At 50.7% G+C, this 19,818-nt stretch overlaps 1 protein-coding gene across 1 annotated transcript in view; it reads left to right on the top strand.

The window, feature by feature from the left end:
* Window positions 1–1,228: 1,228 nt before the first annotated feature.
* Window positions 1,229–19,818, top strand: part of GALNT17 (polypeptide N-acetylgalactosaminyltransferase 17) — a 211,584-nt gene continuing 192,994 nt past the window's right edge. The window contains exon 1 of the mRNA XM_063402370.1: window positions 1,229–1,870. Coding sequence (XP_063258440.1) covers window positions 1,633–1,870 — 238 coding nt within the window. The 5' untranslated portion in view covers window positions 1,229–1,632. The remainder of the gene's footprint in view (window positions 1,871–19,818) is intronic.

Below are 19,818 nucleotides of genomic sequence, written 5' to 3'. Positions count from 1 at the left end.
TCCATGGCATTGATTTTTTTTTCTTTTTTAATTATGGCTTGAAGGTGAGAGGGGTTATTCTTACCTTTTGAAAAGTTGCCTTGTAGGATACAATGACACAAGGTTGTTTGAATTTCTAATGCCTGTTGGTGGCATCTTTCTGAAAAGCAGGGTGAACGGTGGCTCATGGATAAAGCTCGGAAAACGGGGGCTGCTGGGGTTGTTCAGCAGTGGCTGTGCCCTCGTGAGAAGATTCAGCATTCTGGCATTAAACCATTGGATGTGAATTGTAGTTTATGATGTTTATCACTTTACCTCGTCAGGGTTTGAGGTACAGGCGTTCCTTGCTAAGGACAGCCGTGACAGCTCTGAAGTGACTCCCTGGCTCCGGCACGGAGGGTGTGCGGAGCCTGGGGAAGCAGGATGCTGCCTTTGTCATTCCGTACCGGGGCAGGGAAAGCCGGGGTTCCGAGGGAGAGCACAAAGCTTCCACCGGGGAGAGCGGGGAGCGGAGTCCAGAGGAGGCCCACGCACCGGCCCGGGGGCTCAAACTTTCCGTGACACCGAGCAGGAGGAGCGCGTTACCGCAACCGGCCCCATCTCACCCGCACAGCCCCGCGCTCCATCCCCGCACAGCCCCGGCACTCAGCGCTCCATCCCCGCACAGCCCCGGCACTCAGCGGTCCATCCCCGCACAGCCCCGGCACTCAGCGCTCCATCCCCGCACAGCCCCGGGCTCCATCCCCGCACAGCCCCGGCACTCAGCGTTCCATCCCCGCACAGCCCCGCGCTCCCATCCCCGCACGGCCCTAGCAGCCCGCATCCCGCATCCCCTTAGGGCCCGGGCACTCCGCACGGCCCCGGCACTCAGCGCTCCATCCCCGCACGGCCCTGGCAGCCCGCACCCCGCGTCCCCTCACGGCCCCCGCACTCCGCATCCCTCAGGGCCGGCGGGTCGATGCCCAGCCGCGCTGCCCGCTCGGCCCCGCCGCAGCCCCCGGGCCTCCGTGCCGGGCGGTGGCGGCGGCCGGGCCGCTCTCCGCAGGCGCGGGGGCTCTGCCGCAGCCGCCGGCCCTGCGCGGGGCGGGGGCTCCGCTCGGCCGCCCCCTCCCCTCCCGGTGCCGTGAGGGGCGGGCGCCCCGCGCCCCCGCCCGCCCCCGGCCCCGCTCCGCCCGCGCAGGGGGCGCCGGCCCGGCCCGGCCCGCGCAGCAGCGGCCGCGCTCCCCCCGCGGGCCGGCGGAGGCGGGAGGCGGGCGGGGGCCGGGCGTTGATGCCGGCGCTGCCGCTGCCGCTGCCGCCGGTGCCGCCGCTGCCGCAGGGCTCCTCGGCCCCGCGGCCGCCCCGCAGCCCCGGCGCGGCCGCCCTGCGCGGGGCATGAAGTTGCGGCGGCGGCAGCGCGGCGGGCGGAGCGGGGCGGGCGGCCCCGGCCGCGCCTCCTCTGCGGGGCCATAGTCCGGGGCGGGCTCGCCGCGCCTGGGCTCGCGGTGCCGCTGCTCGCCAGCCCTCCCGCTCCGCTCGCCGCCGCGGTGTGCGGCCAGCGCGGCCGGCCGGGGCGCGCTCCCCGCGATGTGCGCGCAGCGGCGGGCGGCCGCCGGCCCGCTCCCATAGCCCTGCCGGCAGCGCGGCGGCTGGCGGGGCCCCTCGGGAAGTTTGATGGCTTCTTTGAGGAGAGTCAAAGTCCTGCTGGTGTTAAACCTGATCGCCGTGGCTGGCTTCGTCCTCTTCCTGGCCAAGTGCAGACCCATCACCACCAAGAGCGGCGACTCCTTCCATGACATCCATCCCAGGGCAGAAGTGGCCAACTTGACAGCCCACGGCATCAGCTCCATCCAGGATGCAGTGCTGAAGAGGCTCTCGCTCCTAGAAGACATTGTCTACAGGCAGCTGAATGGTAGGAACTGTTCTCCTGCTCTTTAATGCTTTTCGGGGTAGGGTCGGTGATGGTGAATCGGGGCTCGGAGCAGGTGCCCGCCTTGCCTGAAGTTTGCATGACGGACCCTGCTCCCCTCTCTGTTGTTGTGCAAACGGAGTCTCAACGGACTGAATCGATTTAAATCGCATGCGATTCCCAAGTTCCGTGTGTGTCTAAAGCGCGGAGTACCTTGCACAGGATGGAAGGAAATGGTAATAACAGAATGCTGCCTTTCACATTTATAGCGGCGGTCAGAAGATGACCGTGGCACGATTTCTGCATCAAGCGAGCCGGGTGTGCCGTGGGTGAACACGGGTCGGAGCAGCACAGGGTGTATTGATTGAGGGAATGGCTTTTACTCGCGCAGAGCTGCTTTTGGAACGGAGTTTTCAAATGGCTCAAGTGTGTTGCATCATTTGAGTGCAGAAGGTCAGAAAGCAAAAGGCACTTTCTCTAAGAAGTTAAGCAAAGTATTCAGTATTTCCTATGGCTCAGCACCGACAACTGCTAATTAAAATCTCAAGTAATGTTTCTCTTTATAGCACAGAAAGGGGATTTCTATTAAAATCTCACCAGGTTCAGTAGTTCGGAGATGTAGAAAGGGAGTTTTAAAGATGCTGTGCAGGATAGAGAAACACATTGTGAAGATGTAAGAAATCTAGGTGAGGTATCTAATTAAAACACTCACTGTGGAAGCTGATTTTTTTAAAGTTGTTCCCCACAGATTCACAACTGGGGGTGTAATTTCAATCAAGGGTCTTGCTTATTGCTTCCAACCTCCGTAGCTTCAATCCCTGCAAGTTTCTGTGTGTCGGGATGAGCAGACTTGGTGTTTCTGGCAGTGTCAGTGTGATTCCCTCTCCGAGTTTGGAATGTGGAGCTCATGCCCCGTTGTGCTGTGCTGAACCGAGAGCTGTGTGTGCCGTGTGTGTGTGCTGAGCCTGAGCTGTGGCCGGTGTCACTTTGCACCCAGGAGGAGAGGCAGGTGCAGGATGCAGCGTGGCTTTCCCACAGCACTTGGCTCGGGCAGTGGCTTTGGGGACAGCCCTGGAGCACTCAGCTGAGGAGGAAAGTGTTACTGCTCTTGCTGCTTTATACACGTGCATGAGAAACCTGTCCTGTGCTTGGCACCACGAGATGCTGGAGTGGCACTGGTGAGCGATAAACAGAGGAGAAGAGTAAGAATAACGAGGAGTAAGGTAGAAAGTTGAATGTTATTTGCAATCAGACTGTGGAATTGCCTGCTCCTAGATCCTGGTAGGGCAGAAGTTTCCAGGAGGATTTAGGCAGTTATTGGGGCAATAACTGCAGCTCAATATAGAGCCCTTATTCCAGGACGCTGGACTAGGATAGGATAAGTGATCATGCAGCAGTCTGCCATCCCTGCAGGCACAGGGGGAGCTGGGGTTATCACTTCCTGCCCTTCTGTGGAGGTTCATGTGGGGCTGCCCTGCTCCAGGGGCTGCTCTTGGCGCTGGCTGGGGCTGCTGAGAGGAGCTGCAGGGGCAGGGACAGCTCAGTGCTGTCCCCAGGCTGCTGTGGGCACGGGCAGCGCTGTCTGGAGCCTGCTCAGTGCTGAGCAGCAGTCATGCACCTACACACCAGGGGAGGCAGAGAGGGAATAGATATGTTGGCATATCACAAACGTTTTCTCAGGGCAGGCAGAAAGCTGAGCACATAAATGTGACATCTTGTCTGGCCTCTGCATCCTGGGGTGATTTATAGCAGCACTGATCAGTCTGGCTAAAAAATAGCTCTGGCACAGTGCTTATGTAACTTGGGGTCAATGTGTATTTGGAACATGTGGTTTTGAGAGAAGCTCAGCGTGCCCAGTGCTCTAAGGGGTGCTATGGGCTGTGCTTCAGCTGGGCTGGGGTTTACAGCAAGATATGGGGAGCCAGGTGAGCCCCATGCACCAGCACTGAAAGGAAACAGTCAGGAGCACTGGGACAGCCCCTGGGACTGAGGATGGGGAGCTGGATTGGCTTTCCTGCCAGGAATTTTCTGTGCCTGGATCAGCATTCATCCTGGGCACTTGAGGAACACCTGAAATCTCCTGCCTGCTGGCAGTGTGCAAATAGGAGCTCTCCACTTCTCTTTGATTTTTGTGTGGGTAGTTTTGTGCTGGTGCCTCACAAACCCCACCTTAGCTCTGGGCCAAGCTCCCTGCACAGCAACCTGCTGAGAGATGAGATTTCTTTTTTGGTTCTAAAAGGTCATGATTCATTTGAATTCTGACCTGTGGTTTAGCAGCTGCAAAATCATGGAATAAAGTATCCATAGGGTGATAAGTGGAAAGCCTGCCCTCACAGAGCATTGGGAGTGTTTGGCCAAAGAGAGAAGGTACAACCCAGTCTAGGTGCAGCCAGCTATGGATTTCTCCTGCATTATGGGACTTGGCTTTATTTCAGTGGGAGCTGAAGCCATCTTTAAAAAGCTGAATGTCTTCAGAAGCTCCATTCCGTACAGATGAAATGAGCAATTTGATCATACCATTGCTGTGGGTTTGCTTTGTGAGTCATGTAGTGTAAAGCATATTGGAAATAACAGCTCTCGGTGGTACAGCAGCCCTCATGTTTTATGTGTGTGTATTTATTTATCTCTGTAAAGGTTGGCCATAAAAACAAGCTAAACATCACTGCTTTGGCTCTGGGAAAGGAGGGATTTGACACAATCCTTCTGTCTGAATGGTGTTTCTCTGCCATGCCATTCTGGACATGATACCTGTCTCCCTCTTACTCCTCTCTGGGCAAGAAGAGCTGTCCCAAAGATGGCCCAATCTGTAAATTTGCTTTGTTCTTTCTAAAAGCTGATTATTGCTCTTTAACTCGTTGCACAGGTTGTGTGGGGTTTGCTCTTTGCTGTTCTTTAATTGATGGCTCCCACACACAGGGGTTCGAGGGTACCCTTTGGAATGGAGGGCTTTGTATGTGAAGACACTGATCTGGGACCTCAGAGGATTTTTAATTTCTGAAGTATCTTTTATGGATAGAATTCTCTTGTCCAGCAGATGAGCAGAGAAAGGTAATGAAGGTCAGAAAAGAACGTGTGTATTTTACTCTGGGTGTTAACTACAACTTTTCTTTTTGATCCAAGCCTGTTTTTTTGTGTGCTGACATTTATATAAGTACAAATTGTGATCCAGATTATTTCCAACTTTATGGAGATTTGGACAAATGAACTTTTCAGTTTGTCTCTGTGTTTACCAAGAGGGGGATTCTGTGCTGTATGACCAGGTGAGAAGCTGAAGGGAGCAGAGACTCAGAAGGGATCATTCAGCATTTTCAGGAGCTGTATGCTGCTTCCTGAGAAGTACTGGGCAGAGTCTTCCCACTAGCTCATCCCATTCCTCTGGGGCTGATTAGGAACCCATTGATGACTGTGAGGAATTTGAGAAATTGGGCATTTAGAGGACCCAGAGACAGCAAAGATGGGCCAAGCCTTTAACATCCCAGTGGCTGGAGGGTGAGTGACACGGCTTGAGGAAGGCTGGTGTTTGTGTCCAGTGTCCAAAGGTACTGTGAGACCTTCTCAGTGGGATGGGTCAGTAAATGGTGCTGCCATTGGAAAACAGGGATTGCAGGAGGGAGAGAATTCTCAATAAACCCTGGGTTTGGGTGTGAGGAGCCATCCCCTGTACCTGCCATGTCTGAGCTTGTGGAACAGATGTGAGCAGGTCACTTGTGCTGCTCACCGGGGACCTGAGGAGCCTCCCAGGCAGCCACCTTCCAGGCTCTGTGTCCAGCAGAGGCCTGGCTCTTGGATTGAAGCCTCCAAGCAGTGTGAAGGCTGGAAATGCCCTCTGTGGTGCTTTGGATGCTGGTGGATGGGGGTGGATTCACAGTAGCAGCTGACTCCAGTGAGTGCTTGGCTGCCTGGAAGCCACCGGCACAGGAAGGATGTGGCACCTACCTGAGCAGTGTGGAAAAATAGACCAGGAATTCTGAACCTCAAGCTACATGCTGGTAAGACAGAGAACAGAAGGGCATTGCTGACTCATCCAGAGCTCTTCTGTTCAATTTTATTTTGTGGTCTCTCAACAGGTCATGGAATCACGGAATGATTTGGTTTGGAAGGGACCCTAAAGATCACCCAGTTCCAACCCTCTGCCATGGGCAGGGAGACCTTCTACCATCCCAGGGTGCTCCAAGCCCTGCCCAGCTTGATGTGTAAGATCAGGGAGAATTAACCTATTTGCAAATTGTTGTAAAAGAGAGCAGATGAAGGAGTGCTGAAGTGAAGCTGGACAGAAAAGGGGTAAACAGAGAGGTTCACCCTCTGTTCACCCTTTCTTCCCCTGTGCTAAAGAAATGCACAGATTAAACTGCTGCTTTTACCAAATGTTAATGTTGCAAAGGAACTTTACATTCCTTGGGGGTGAAATAAGCCTGTGTTCATTTTTTAAAGCAGCTTGCATCTGTGCTTTTGCACATGGAATAATGTGAACGTGCTGAGGTATGGCCAAGTGCATGCCAGCAGCCTCCTGTGTTCTGGCTGTGCTCTCATCTGCTTATCCAATTAGGAAATTAACTTTGGGAGGGTTGCATATGGACATGGAGGCTGACACCGAACCACAGCCCTCAGCATGGTGTTGCTATCCTTGTAAAGTGGCACTTAATTAACTTAAAACACTTTGGAGATACGTGGATTTGCTTCCCATAAGGATAAGATAATGCTTATCTTCTCTAACACTTATCATCCTCCAAACACATTACAAACTTAGCTAACCACTGAGTATAGAAATTATATATGTAAATAAGGCAGATTAAAAGTGGTTTTATCAGCATTTAGGAGAATGTAATAGCACTACACCCACAGACTGGTAATATTAAGGTTTTAATGGGTAGGTAATATATTAACTTAAATGCTAAGAAATTTTCCTGATTAAGATAAATAACTAAGTGTAAATAACTGAGAGTAGGGAAAAGCTGTTTGTAGGCAGAAGGGCCCAAACTTGAATGATGTTACTGAGCTAAAATAGTTCTTTATACGAGCAGAGCCTTGGTGGGTGAAATCCTTTGATATAAGAAATGATGATGTGGAGATAAGAGATACACGGTGGGATGTGGCTGCTGTGTTAACTGATGCTTGCACACAGCAGCTGGGGTGCTGCTTCCCTCTCTATCCCACTGCCAGGATGTTTCTGAAGCAGAAAATAACTGTATTATGTAGGATGGCCATTACATAGTATGTAATAACTTGATGAAAATTGCCACTTTAACATTTAGGATATACCCAACAGGTTTAGTTGCCGTATTCTTTATTAGGAATAATGAAAATTATGCATTCAGTACCTGCTTTTAGAAGTTCTCAGCCTAAACTTCCTCACAGCAGGAGAGAGGTCTGCACAGGCTCAAGGCACCTGAGAGCTGCTGCCTGCAAATTATTCTTAGCAGGTTCCTGAGAATTGGGTTTGATACTTATCAAGGAGTGAATAAAGGAAATACTTCTCAGAGAAATAATAGAGTTAAAAGGTGAAGCTTAAGATAGACATTTAGAAGCAACTGGAAGCTCATACATTAATGTGACATTTAGTTTGCAACCCATCTGACAAGGAACTGATAGATAATTTGGGGCTTTGATAGTTGTTTGGCATCCAGATCCAAATATTCCCTGACTTTGACAATGAATGAGTAATAAGCCAGTAACACATTTGTCGTGCAGAAACAATGCAGGATTCATGGGATGCAACAGCAGTGACCAGAATACAGTGACAACAGTGGTGGTTTAGTTTTGCATATTAATTCAGGCCTCCCTTTATGGAGAAACAACCTTCCCTGGCTGGCAGAATTCATGAGGGTACATTAGATTTACACTGCCTATTTAGCTGTGCAGCTATGAGGAATATCTCCCCAGGGAGACAAACATCCAGAAAGGTGCTGTAATTATGTGAATAACAGTCCTGCTTGCGAGTCTCAGTCTGGATCAGGAGTGTCCCCAAGTGTCTCCAGGGAGAGATGCTTGGATTTGGATTTATTTGGAGAAGCGTGGGCATCAGAAACATAGAGTTTCAGTGCCTGGAGGCTTCCAGCTGCCACTCCAGAGGGCAGAACTCTGCCCATGGTGTTCTCCCCTGCTGGGCTCCCAAAGCATCCTGGATCCAAAGCATCCCTTTGGGATGGCAGCAGGAATTGCTGAGGAGCAGTCCTGTGCTTGCTGTCTTGGAGATCTCCCCTCCTGACCAGGCAGGACCGATGGATGGAGTTGGCTTTAGGCATGTGCTGTCCATGTGCTTGGATTTTGGGGAATCTTCTGGTCCATTCCAGGCCATCCTCCCTCCTTCTCCTCTCCTGGCAGAGAAGCATGAGTGTGTCAGAAAATGCAGCCTGGGAGAACCCCACCTGTTAACAGGGCTCAACAGCAAAGGGAAATGAGCCTGCTCAGGTAACCAAGGAGGTTTTACTAATTTTGTGATTCATGCCACTAATCTTTGCCTAAAATGGAACATCTGCTCCAGATGTTGCTGGCAGGCTGCCAGTCCCCAGCTCCTCAGACACGCCTGAGCTGCAGGGTGTAGCTGAGGGCATTCTGCATGCTGATAGATTACATTTAAAAGGGAGGCTTATTTTTGGTAAGATGTCCTTATCGAAGTCTGCAAAGGGCTGTTCAAGCTGAATACTCGCAGTATTGACCCTCCTGTGAGTCAACAGCAGTGATTCAACTCCAGAAATGTATCCGAGCAGCACAGAGATTATTTTTCTAAACAGTGCTGGGAGTACAAGCAACTGTATTTTCCAGCCCCCAGTCCCCATGGTCAGATTTGTTCTAGAAATTGTTGAATGCTTTACACCTTATAGCTACAAGCCTTGCTATTTCTGCCTATAAATCTAATAGCTATCGACCCACATTCTGACATCCCCTGACGGTTATCTAAAAATAATGCAGGAATGATGCAATGAGACGTAAAACTGCGAGGAGAGGGCTGTGCTGAGCCATCACAGCCTGCTCTGGGTGCAGCTCAGGGCTCCTGCTGCTCAGGTCCTTGGGGGGATGCAAATTTGCCTGAAAAAGGAAGAAAATTCCTGGCGAGTTGGATAAAAATCACAGTTTGCGTTTTCCTTTTTAAAACTGGATACTCTGCGCTCGCAGGGCGCTCGCTGTGTAATGAATCCCAGCTCCTGTGATCCTGCCCTCCCAGGGATTCCCCCCTGGGACTCACTCTGGTCCCTGATACCCCAGAGAGTGATGCCAAGGGCTGTCTGCCATGGCCCAGCACTTGTTCTGCCTTGGAACAGGGAACACCGACAGCATCACCAGGTCTCCATTGTGGGAGTAATCCGAGAACTCTGCTTTAATGGATTTGTTAAAAATAGGGATCTCCCTGGGCTCTGCAAGCCAGGCTGGTGTGCAAGAGCACCATTCTTCCTGCTGACAGGGAAAATGAGAGATCTCTGGAGCTCTGGGGTCATGTCATACACAGTCAATCTGCACATCTTCCCTCACAGCTGGTGTGCCGTGGTGCACATGGGAATTTCATTCCAGAGCAGTAAAACCACCGGTGTGATGTGTCTGCACAGGATGCTCAGGAAGGAAGGAGGGAAGGGGAATCCTTGGTCCTTCTCTCCTTTAGTACCCTTATTATATGCAAGTGGAAATTACATAAAATCACAGACTGGGTTGGGTTGGAAAGGACCTTAAATTCCATCCAGTCCCACCCCTGCCATGGGCAGGATCACTTTCCACTGTCCCAGGCTGCTCCAAGGCCCCATCCAGCCTGGCCTTGGGCACTGCCAGGGATCCAGGGGCAGCCACAGCTGCTCTGGGTAACCTGTGCCAGGCTGAGAGTGAAGAATCCTCTCCCAATATCCCATGTAACTCTGCCCTTTGTCACTTTAAAGCCCTTTGGTCTTTTGCCCGTTCTCGTGGTTTGAGGTGTGAGGGCCCCCAGCACCTCCCTGGCTCTGGAAGAGGAAGGCTCAGGCTGGGAAGAGCTGGGCTCTGCCATGTGCTGCCTCTGAGCATCCTTGATCCCTCCGGCTGCATTCCCAAAAGGGATACAGGACTTCCTTTGCCCCCATCTCCTCTATGGAACAGCAGGACCCTTCTGTGCTGGTGGGCCCTGGAAATCCAGATTGCTGTTCCTTGGTGTCTAAGTGCTGACACAGGAAGCAGAAAGCCAATACAAGAGAGAAGTCAGCAGTGGATTAACAGACACCAGCAGAGCCCCAGCCAAATTATTCTGAGTGTTACCTTGAGCTGCAGAACCTCAGAGAGCCAAGCAAGGCTTCTTACATGCTGGTTGTCAGAATTTACTTAACCTTAGTTTTAATCTTCTGTAGCTCATGGAGTATTTTGGGCAGGGTAGTGGCCCACCGTGGTTGTGCCTGTTCTCAGAGCATAAAGGTAAAGTGAGAAGGTTAATTTTAAAATAACAATTAGAATCTCTTTCCGGGTCTTTGCCTATATTACACTTTAAATGAAATCATGAGGGCACTCACGTTTGTACTAAATTACTGCTAATTCTTCCAAAGCAGTTGCTTGATCACACTTTACAAACACAAAGCAGAGGAGGAGAATAAAAAAAGTGAAAAGCCATTTAATGAAATTTAAAGCTCGCTTATATTTCATTATTGGATTTTAAATTTTTGTTGACCTTTGTGTGTTTTTTTAGTATTTGCTGCTTTCAGAGAGGTGGGCTGGAGCACTGAATGCTTTAAATAGCGGGGAACATAAACCCCCCGTTCTGCTGGATTTTATTTCAGTATTTCCTCTTTGCACTGACAAGACAATAACAGTAATAACCATTATCTTGGTGTAAACCATGCTGTGCCTTGTCCTTTGCTAAGTGTAGCCCAAACACCATAATGTGGGATTTCAGTTTGCTGGGAGTTGTTGCTGTTGTCATCAGGAGGGACTGGTGTCACCCCTGAGGGCAGCAGGATCCAGCAGGAAAGGCCTGGGGCTCAGTTTTAACTCTGATGCTTTGTGTGATGCTCCACCAGTCACACAGAATAATATTAGAAAAAATATGTATGTTAGGGGTTTATGTTTTCCTATTAGTACTGAAGGGATGTCTCAAGGACAAGAAGAGATGAGGTTTTTATGTGGGGAATGATATGAGAACAAAGAAAACCTTGCAGACGAGTTTTGGTTATTTGAAGATACTTGGAACTGGCATCAAAGAGGTGGGAACAGAAAAAGTGAGGAGAGATGCTGGGTGTGCTTCTTCCTCTCTAGCGAATCCCACAGGCTGGGCCAGGCCTGAAGGGACCTCAGTGGGTCCCTGGTGCCACCTCCCTGCTCAGGCAGGGGCATCCCAGAGCACAGGGCACAGCATTGTGTCCAGAGGGCTCTGCAATATCCCCGCTGAGGAGACTGCAGCCCCTCCCTGGGCATCCTGCTGAGGGCTGGGCACTGCCAGGGCAGAAGTTGTGCCTCCTGGGCAGGGGGAATTGCTGGGCATCCATTCCAAGGGCTAGGATGGAGTCTGGATGAAGTGATTCCCTCTCCCTTAGGCTGTGACCTTGCCCAGTGGCCCTGACTGGTTCCTGTCCCTGATACTTGGTGCTATAAACCAGTGAGGAACAGGCTATTCCCAAAACACTTAATATAAATCATGCAGGAATGGGTAGAAGATTGAGAGGAGGGACAATTAGACCTAAAGTTGTATTAATTCCCTGTCACTTTTTGGATTTCAAACTCCCCTTGGTTTAAATCTGTATTAATTGCATGGTGATTATGGTGAAGGGAAGATATATTAGAAAATGAAATAATAGAATATTCTGAGCTGGAAGGGGCCCACAGGGATCATCCAGCCCAACCCATGGCCCTGCACAGGACACCCCAGCAATTAATAAATCATTTATTAAAGGGACACACAGAGGAACCTGGTTGTGGCAAGCTGGGGTGACCAGAACTTTCAGTTTGGAGGAGCAGGTGCTGCTGGTGGGATGGGGGCTCTTGGGATGAAGTGACAGGGTGGACCCTGCCAGCCTGGTTTTCAGACCCCTCAGGTGGAGGTAAGGAACAAACCTTTGGTCTCTGGAGAAATAAATGATTGATTTACCCTGTGGGATGAGGGAGCTGCTCTCTCTGGCACGAAGGGGAGTGGTTCACATGTCAGGCTGTTGGCTTAGTGCTGTGTTAGGAGTGACAGTGAGTGAGGAGCATCATGCAGGGGATTTGTGGAGGTGCAGACACCCCTCAAAGCAATCAGGAGTGTCTGGAGGTAGTTCCTGCCTTTTGCAGTGTCTGACATGGGAGGTGTTGTGGGGTCAGGTCATATTGACTTGAGTTGCTGTTGGATCAAGCACTGAATCAATTCTGACTCTCAGGGGGGTTCAATCGCTGTTCTGACAGACATGAAAGGGGCTAGGCAGTAAAATGGCATTTTACACTTTTATCAGTCTTTTCCTCGTAAGTTGCTCAACTTCCAAGTACTAATTAATGCTGTGTTCCTTCCATGAATTGTCCTTCCTACTGATGCTGTCTGTTTGATCTGACCAGACCTTGCAAATTGGAGCTGCCTGCCAGGCTGCAGTGGGGACAGAGAACAGGAAGGAATAAAACTTACACATCACATCCCCATTGGAGACCTTCAGCATAATTTATGCTCTTTGTGCAGCTGTTTGGAAAATCCTGGAATTCCCTTGAATGTCCAACTCTGCATATCCAGAAACACCCAGCTCCAATTCCAGAAATTCCAAAGAAATTTGATTTGGATATCCATATTCACTCCAAAGCCACAGACTTGGGTGGACACATGTCTGGTATCATTTTATTCTGAGGCTGCCCAGACTTTTCCAGCATGAGAAGCTGCTTTAATTTGTTTATAATTGTTCCAGTTAGACTGAGACAGTTGGACATTGTCAAGATCATGTTTATCTCTAATGCCAGCAAAACTGGTCCACACGTTTCTGGGGAAGATGTGTGAGAAGAATCACAGAATGTCCTGACTGGAAGGGACCACAGGGATCATCCAGTCCGGCCCTGGCCCTGCACAGACACCCCAACAACCCCACCCTGGGCATCCCTGGGAGCTCCTGGAGCTGCACAGACACCCCAACAACCCCACTTGGAGCATCCCTGGAGCTCCTGGAGCTGTGGCAGCCTCAGGCTGTGCCCATTCCCTGTTCCATGCAGCAAGAACAGGTACCCTTGTTCCTACGGAGGAGCAAAAGTGGCTATAAAGGGAAAAATGAGGGGAGTGGTTGAACCAGCAGCTCAAAAAAGTGCGCTGAGAAATCATGGGAGCAAAGAAGGGAGGAGATGAGGGCATGGGTGGGGCATGGGATGGGACAGGGTGTCCAGGCAAGGAGCTGCAGGCCTGGGGGCACCTCTGGTTTGCTTCAGGAATATTTGAATGTTGTGCAGCTGCTTATTTTGTTACAAGTAATGGGAAAAGCGTTATCTGCAAAAAAAAGCATCTTTTCAACTCACTACTTTATATAAATGAAGTATAACTAAAAGGAGAGGTATTTCCAGAAGCCTTAATGGCAAATGTAGTCCTTGGAAGTTTGTTCTGGTTTGGTGATTCCAGTGTGAGCCTCGCTCAGGAGATGAGTGGGTGCAAAGCAGGGCAGGTATTATTAGCTGTGCAAAGCAAAACAATACAGTCACTGTAGAAAAATTACAGGGTTTGTGCTGAAGCAGATATTTAACCTTTGTTTTTACAACTCAGAAATGAAGCAGCTTGTTTCTTAATGTGAGTTTAATGCTGTAAGTGTGTGCTGACTGGGTTTTCACATGGAATAGAAGAGATGCTGGGCTATTAAAGTCTGGTTTAACGATCCCTTTTCCCATAACTCCTAATATTTGCCATTTACTAATTATGTTCTGAAGTAGTTTGCATTTGCAGTAGATGTTTTAAATGCTGCAGCTGTTTTAGTTTCAAGCTAACTCCTGGTGAATTTTTTAAGTGTTGTGTATTATTGGTGATTTTTGGAGGCTGGTAGGAAGAGCTCACCTCAGACTGTTCTTTATTAGGAGGTTTTTGATGTCCTCCAGTGGAAGCAGAAATAGGTGAGGCAGAGGACCAGTGCTGGAGAACACAGAAGCTTTCTGTGAGCATTGTTTTGTGGTGTAAACTCCTGTGAGTCAGCAAGGGTGTGCCCAGGGGTGGCTGCTGTGGGACCCTTTGTGATTTTGGTTGTTTTACTGCTCTGTTTGTTTGTTTTGTTTTTAAAATCCTTGGGATTTTCGGGCTGTTTTATAATAGGGGCGATGTGTCTGTTTGAAGGGTCACAGCCTGGGCAGCAGCTTCACAAGGAGACTGTGGGAATGAAAAGGTCAGAGTGGTTTGTTCATGGCTCACTTTGCTGCTCCAGGGGACAGTGGGATGGGACAGGTGACCATATTTAGGGCCCTGCAGAGGACACTGACCTTTGTGGGGTTTGCAGGGCAAGGTTTGGGTAGCAGGGGGCTGCAGGGGTGGCTTCTGTGGGGAGCTGCTGGAAGCTTCCCCCATGTCCAAGGGATCCAACAGCAGCCGGCTGCACGGCGGCTCCCAGGGAGATCCATGGGGGAGCAGAGACCCCCCTGCAGCCCCTGGAGGAGCCCAGGGCAGGGCAGGAGATGCCTGGGAGAGCTGTGATTCCAGGGGAAGCCTGTGCTGGAGCAGGGTCCTGGCAGGACCCATGGAGAGAGGAGCCCACCTGGAACAGGTTTGCTGGAAGGACTCGTGACCCCATGGGAGGGACCTCACTGGGGCAGTGCCTGAAGGACTGAGCCCAGGGATAAAGGGATCCACACTGGGGATAAAGGGATCCACAGTGGGGCAGTGCCTGAGGGACTGAGCCCAGGGATAAAGGGATCCACACTGGGGCAGTGCCTGAGGGACTGAGCCCAGGGATGAAGGGATCCACACTGGGGCAGTGCCTGAAGGACTGAGCCCAGGGATGAAGGGACCCACACTGGGGCAGTTTCTGGAGAACTCTCCCCTGGGAGGGAGCCCAGGCTGGAGCAGGGACAGTGTGAGCTGTCCAAGCCCTCTGGAGGAAGCAGCAGCAGGGACAACTGTGTGTGATGGACTGAGCACAGCCCCATTCCCACCCCATTGAGCATCTGAGGAGGAGGAGGGAGAACAAATCTGGAGTGAAGTTGAGCCTGGGAAGAAGGGAGGGGTTTGGAGAAGGTGTTTTAAGATTTGGTTTTGTTTCTCAGTTTCCTACTCTGCTTTGGTGGGTGATCAATTGAGCTGATTTGCCCCAGCTGAGTCTGTTTGGCCGTGGCAGCACCTGGTGAGGGATCCGTCCCTGCCCTTATCCCAGCCAGAGCCTTTCCTGTGTCCTGTCTGCCCTGCCCAGCTGAGCAGGGCAGGTAGAGAGGGGCTTGGAGGGCACAGGGTGCCCAGCCAGGGTCACCCCACTACAGCCTTATTGTGTGAGTGACCTCCCTGCACAGCAGAGCTGAGAATGACAGAGTGGTAAAGATATCCTTCTCATAAAGTGTGAGTTAGGCTGGAGCTGTACTTGAAGGAAAAGGGAAATTAGCAACTCAGAACTATTGGGATGCTCTGCAAGCAAGGCAAGCCTGTTACCTCAGCTGTCTGTTCCCTTTGCATGTTATTTTGCCTTGTATTTTACTTGTGTTGGCTTTTCTGAATCCCATTTCTCAATCACCTTCTCCAGAGGCAACTCCAGCTGTGACTTGACAGCTGCTACTATCTTCTCCAGCATGTGCTGCCAAAATCCCAGTTGATTCTGGGGCTTAAGGCACAGTGCTGTCTATTTTCTGTATTTCTGCCTACTATGAAATCATACATATTAGTATTAATCATGCTCTTTCCAAATTCAGAAGCCCTCAGGCCTATGGCAATTGTGGGGTGTTTTTAATTTAGTTTTTGGCAGGTGTGCCCAGGCAGTAACAGGGCTGATGAGCTTGGCCCAGGACAGAGCTTTGGGGTTGGGTGGACTCAAGTTTTGAACTAAAACTTTAAACTCTGAAAGAAGCTTGGGTGTGAGCGAGGACTTGGAATGCACTCTCTCCACTTGACACCCTGTGAAATAATTCCTTGACTGTGCAGAAGGGGCTGTGGCTGGAATGTGCTGCAGGACCTCTGCTGAGCGTAGATCCTGCACACAGCTGCTGTGGGCACCTTGAACTGAGCTCACTTCCTGCTGCTTTTAGCTCCAGGCTCCCTCTCTGCAGTCTAGAGGGCAAAATGCTGCTGCTCTTGGAGGCAGAATCTGCAGCCCACCTCTCTCTCCCTCTTCCAAAAGTATTCAAACAGGAAGAGAGATTTTCCCTTTCTTGCCTGCTCCTTCCCTGGAATTTCCCACACCTCCTCACTGAGCCTTGGCCTTAAGAGATGAGACTCAGGAAGTTGAGGAGGGAGGAAAAAAAGCTGATCCAGGAGTCTTCTGCCTGGATCAATGGAGCAAAAGAACAGGCTGAAGTTGCACAATTGGGAGCCAGGAGAAGTTTGCTCATGTGCTGTGTCAGGAGCTTGTACAGGCGATTATCTTCAGAGGTGCATAAGGCAAAAGCTTTTCCAGTCTAAGGAACTTCCTTTTTACTTCAGTTCTGAATTGCTGATTTTCAGTTTATTTTTTAAAACAAAATTGCTGATAGGGGCATTCAAGTAATAATGAAATTTTTGTGGTTCATTTTCTTTGACTTGTTGTTTAGATGTTACTACATCAAACCTTTCCAGTATTTGCCTCCTGTGAGCCCTGGGGTTCCTTTTGCTGCCCTTGGCTGCATTCCCTGCACTCCCCACACTCAATCCTGCCAGCCCCCAGAGCTTCCCAAAAGGAGCTGGGCAGGAGCAGCCTGGGGTGTCCAGGCTGGGAGCACAGCTCAGCTCCCCAGGTGTCCCTTGTCACCTCTTCAGTGACCAGGGCTGGGACTGGGAGCAGCAGGAACGTGTTCTGTGAGTGCATGGGCATAGCTCAGCAATCTCCTTATTCCTTGGATATTGCCTGTTCTTGTGGAGCCAGGCTGGGAGAGCTGGGGATGCTCACCTGGAGAGGAGAAGCTCCAGGGAGAGCTCAGAGCCCCTTCAGGGCCTAAAGGGGCTCCAGGAGAGCTGGAGAGGGCCTGGGGACAAGGGATGGAGGGACAGGACACAGAGAATGGCTTCCATTGCCAGAGGGCAGGGATGGATGAGATATTGGGCATGAATTGTTCTCTGAGACGGTGGGCAGGCCCTGGCACAGGGTGCCCAGAGCAGCTGTGGCTGCCCCTGGATCCCTGGCAGTGCCCAAGGCCAGGCTGGACAGGGCTTGGAGCAGCCTGGGACAGTGGAAGGTGTCCCTGCCCATCGCAGGGGTGGGACTGGATGGGCTTTGAGGTCCCTTCCCACCCAAACCATTTCAGGATTCTGTGAAACCACTGGTGGGATTTAAAACCCTGAAGCCCAACCTGTAATTTTTTCTGATGAGGGGGCCCTGCCTGCATCCCTTCATGCAGGGAGGCTGGGGAAGCCCAAGGAACTGGTTCCATCATTGCAGGTGTAAGCTCTGCTCTTTGCAGGGATTTCAGCAGGGTTAGGATCAGGCTTTGCTCCTGAGCTTTATTAATTGCCAGTATGAATTGGAATGCTCTGTGCTAGGCTAATGTAATAAAAAGGTAGGGCCTAATTTTCAGGCTGAAATTGATATAAGCTGGGCTTCTCTCATGTGAGTCCCTCGAGCTTTTTCAGTCTAATTCAAGAGATTTTTTTTTTCTTCTTTCTTCCCCTTGCTAGGTCACGAAGAGCCTTTGTATTCCATTTGCATTGTGTTACCTGTCAGGGACATGGGCTTGTAGCTGTGGGCCAGATTCAGAGCTACCTGGAGGGCAGAAACCCTCCAGCTGTCCTTCGTTTCGGTGGCTCAAGTTGGTTTTTCTGACAAGTACAGACACTTTCATATTTATACCCGTGACAGAAATAAATCAAATTAGTCTGAAATCACTCTTTGCTCTGACAATGCTCTGCACTTTCCTTACATTAAGGAGATAAGGAGACGAACAAACCTGCTTTGAAGATGAGCTGATTTCCATAGCAAGCAGAGTGACCTACTTAAAGGGAGAGGGGGAGCGAGCAGGGCTGGAGAGGGGCTCTTTATTTATTTATATAATCTCCAAGTGTCCGTGTCAGCTCTCCTGGCTGAGCCCCCTCCTGACACTCACCTGACAGCACAGAGAACAAGGGGCTGAGTGAGCACTGCTTGTCTTACAAGGATCTCCTGTGTCTGACCAGCCCAGCACTGGGGGCTCTGGGGAGGTGACACCTCTCCCACAGAGTTTTTGGGAATGTTCATCTGGGCTGCACATTGTGGGAAACCTGCGGGGCTGCCTCACTTAAATTAGGGTAGAGCAGGCACCTCGCCTTGGGGTCTTGAGTGTCGTGTTCAGGGCACAGAAACATCCCTGTGGGGAATTGCCAAAGGGCTCTGCAGGTCCGGGGATGCCCCAGGGGATGGGTTGGAGCAGCAGGTGGGTGGTGAGGTGTATTTGCTCCTGGTTTGGCAGCCAGGTGACACACAGCGTCATGTGTGTGCCGTCGAATGGGCACTGCCTGGGTGGGCGTGGGCTTTGGGGGCTGTTCTCTTTCAAATGGGCTGTCTTAGTGATAACCTGTGTCTGATTAGGGTCAGGTGCCACCCTAGGGAGGACCTAACTCTGCAGAAAAGTGTCTTCAAGGCCAGTGCTGTCCCTGGCCATTGTCCTTGTGGGTGAAGTCATTGTGCCACAGAATTGTCACGGGGGGCTTTGGGGCCAAAGGGAGTTAAACCCCCTCAGCCCTGGGATCCCCTGCCGTGGGCAGGTGTACTGGTTTGAAAGCAAAACCAGTGAGACTCCAAGCCAGAAATACAATTTAATAGAGAGAGAAGAACAAACAACAAGAAAGGTAAAAATAAAATAAGATAAATGCAATAGTACAAAGGACCACTGACAGAGTCAGAATGCAAAGCTGACACCCTGTTGGTCAGGGTGTTGGAAGCAGTCCAAAGTGAGTCCTCTTGGAGTGACAGATGTGGCTCCATTGGAGTAGAGATGATCCTCAAGAAAGGGTCCAGTCATCCTCTGGAAATCCAGTGGAAACAGGCTCCCTTGGGGTTTGGGATTGCAGGTTTTATGACCGAGGAAAGGCTTTGGCTCCTCCCGCTGGATGCAGCATCTCACAATGGAATGATGTAGTGTGTCAGTCACTGGTGAGCCTCAATGGCCCATTAACAGAAGATATCCCCCAGAGGGGGAGACAAAATGGATGAAAGAGATAAGGAGGCGCTGCCTTATCTGGTGTTATCAGGTGTCCCATTAACAGAAGGCATCTGCCCTCTTTCCCCCCAAGAGTTACAAGAGATAAAGAACAACATCTCCCAACCGGCTTCAGCAGGTGAAAATAGAATACACTTATTGGTTACATTTTTCAACCCAAGACAGCAGGGACACCTTCCACTGGGCCAGGCTGGCTGATGTGCATCTAGACCAGAGTGACCATGGTGGAAATGCATCCTTTGTACCCTAAGAGCTGACATTCCTGTCCCCGTGGGTTTGTGACCACTCCTCACTCAGGTGCTGAGGGCTGCTGTGCCCTGCCAGTGCTTCTTGGACGTGTGTCTTAGCTCCACTTGCATCACCTGCAAAATAATTTCTTAGTCCAGAGTTGGTGCAGTTTAGGCACTGCAAGAAACTGTGATGATCTGACCTTTCACAGGCCTGGAACTGATGGACACTCTGCATTTCCAGGGTGATGTCCTGAGCATCCAGGCTGTTGGTTGGAGCTGCTGGCTGGGGCAGTCTTGTCTGAGCTGATCGTGCTTATGTACAGATGAAGATATTTGTTCATTTAGGTAGAGAAGGCACAAGAAAGTTTTCTTTGCCTACCCTGCAGAGGGACAAATATTTAGTAAGAACAACGTGTGTCTGGTTGTCTTTGCCTGCAAATGCCTGCCCTGTGGGTAGCTGGCTTTCATTGCAGCCATGTGCTGAGTTAACAAAGCCCGTCAGGAATTCGGCAGGATCTGGGAACTAAGTTAAAAATTAAGCACTGATGAGTA

This window comes from Prinia subflava, chromosome 8 (genome assembly GCF_021018805.1).
Source record: "Prinia subflava isolate CZ2003 ecotype Zambia chromosome 8, Cam_Psub_1.2, whole genome shotgun sequence".
NCBI lineage: Eukaryota > Metazoa > Chordata > Aves > Passeriformes > Cisticolidae > Prinia > Prinia subflava.
This window is presented reverse-complemented; position numbering and strand designations above follow the sequence as displayed.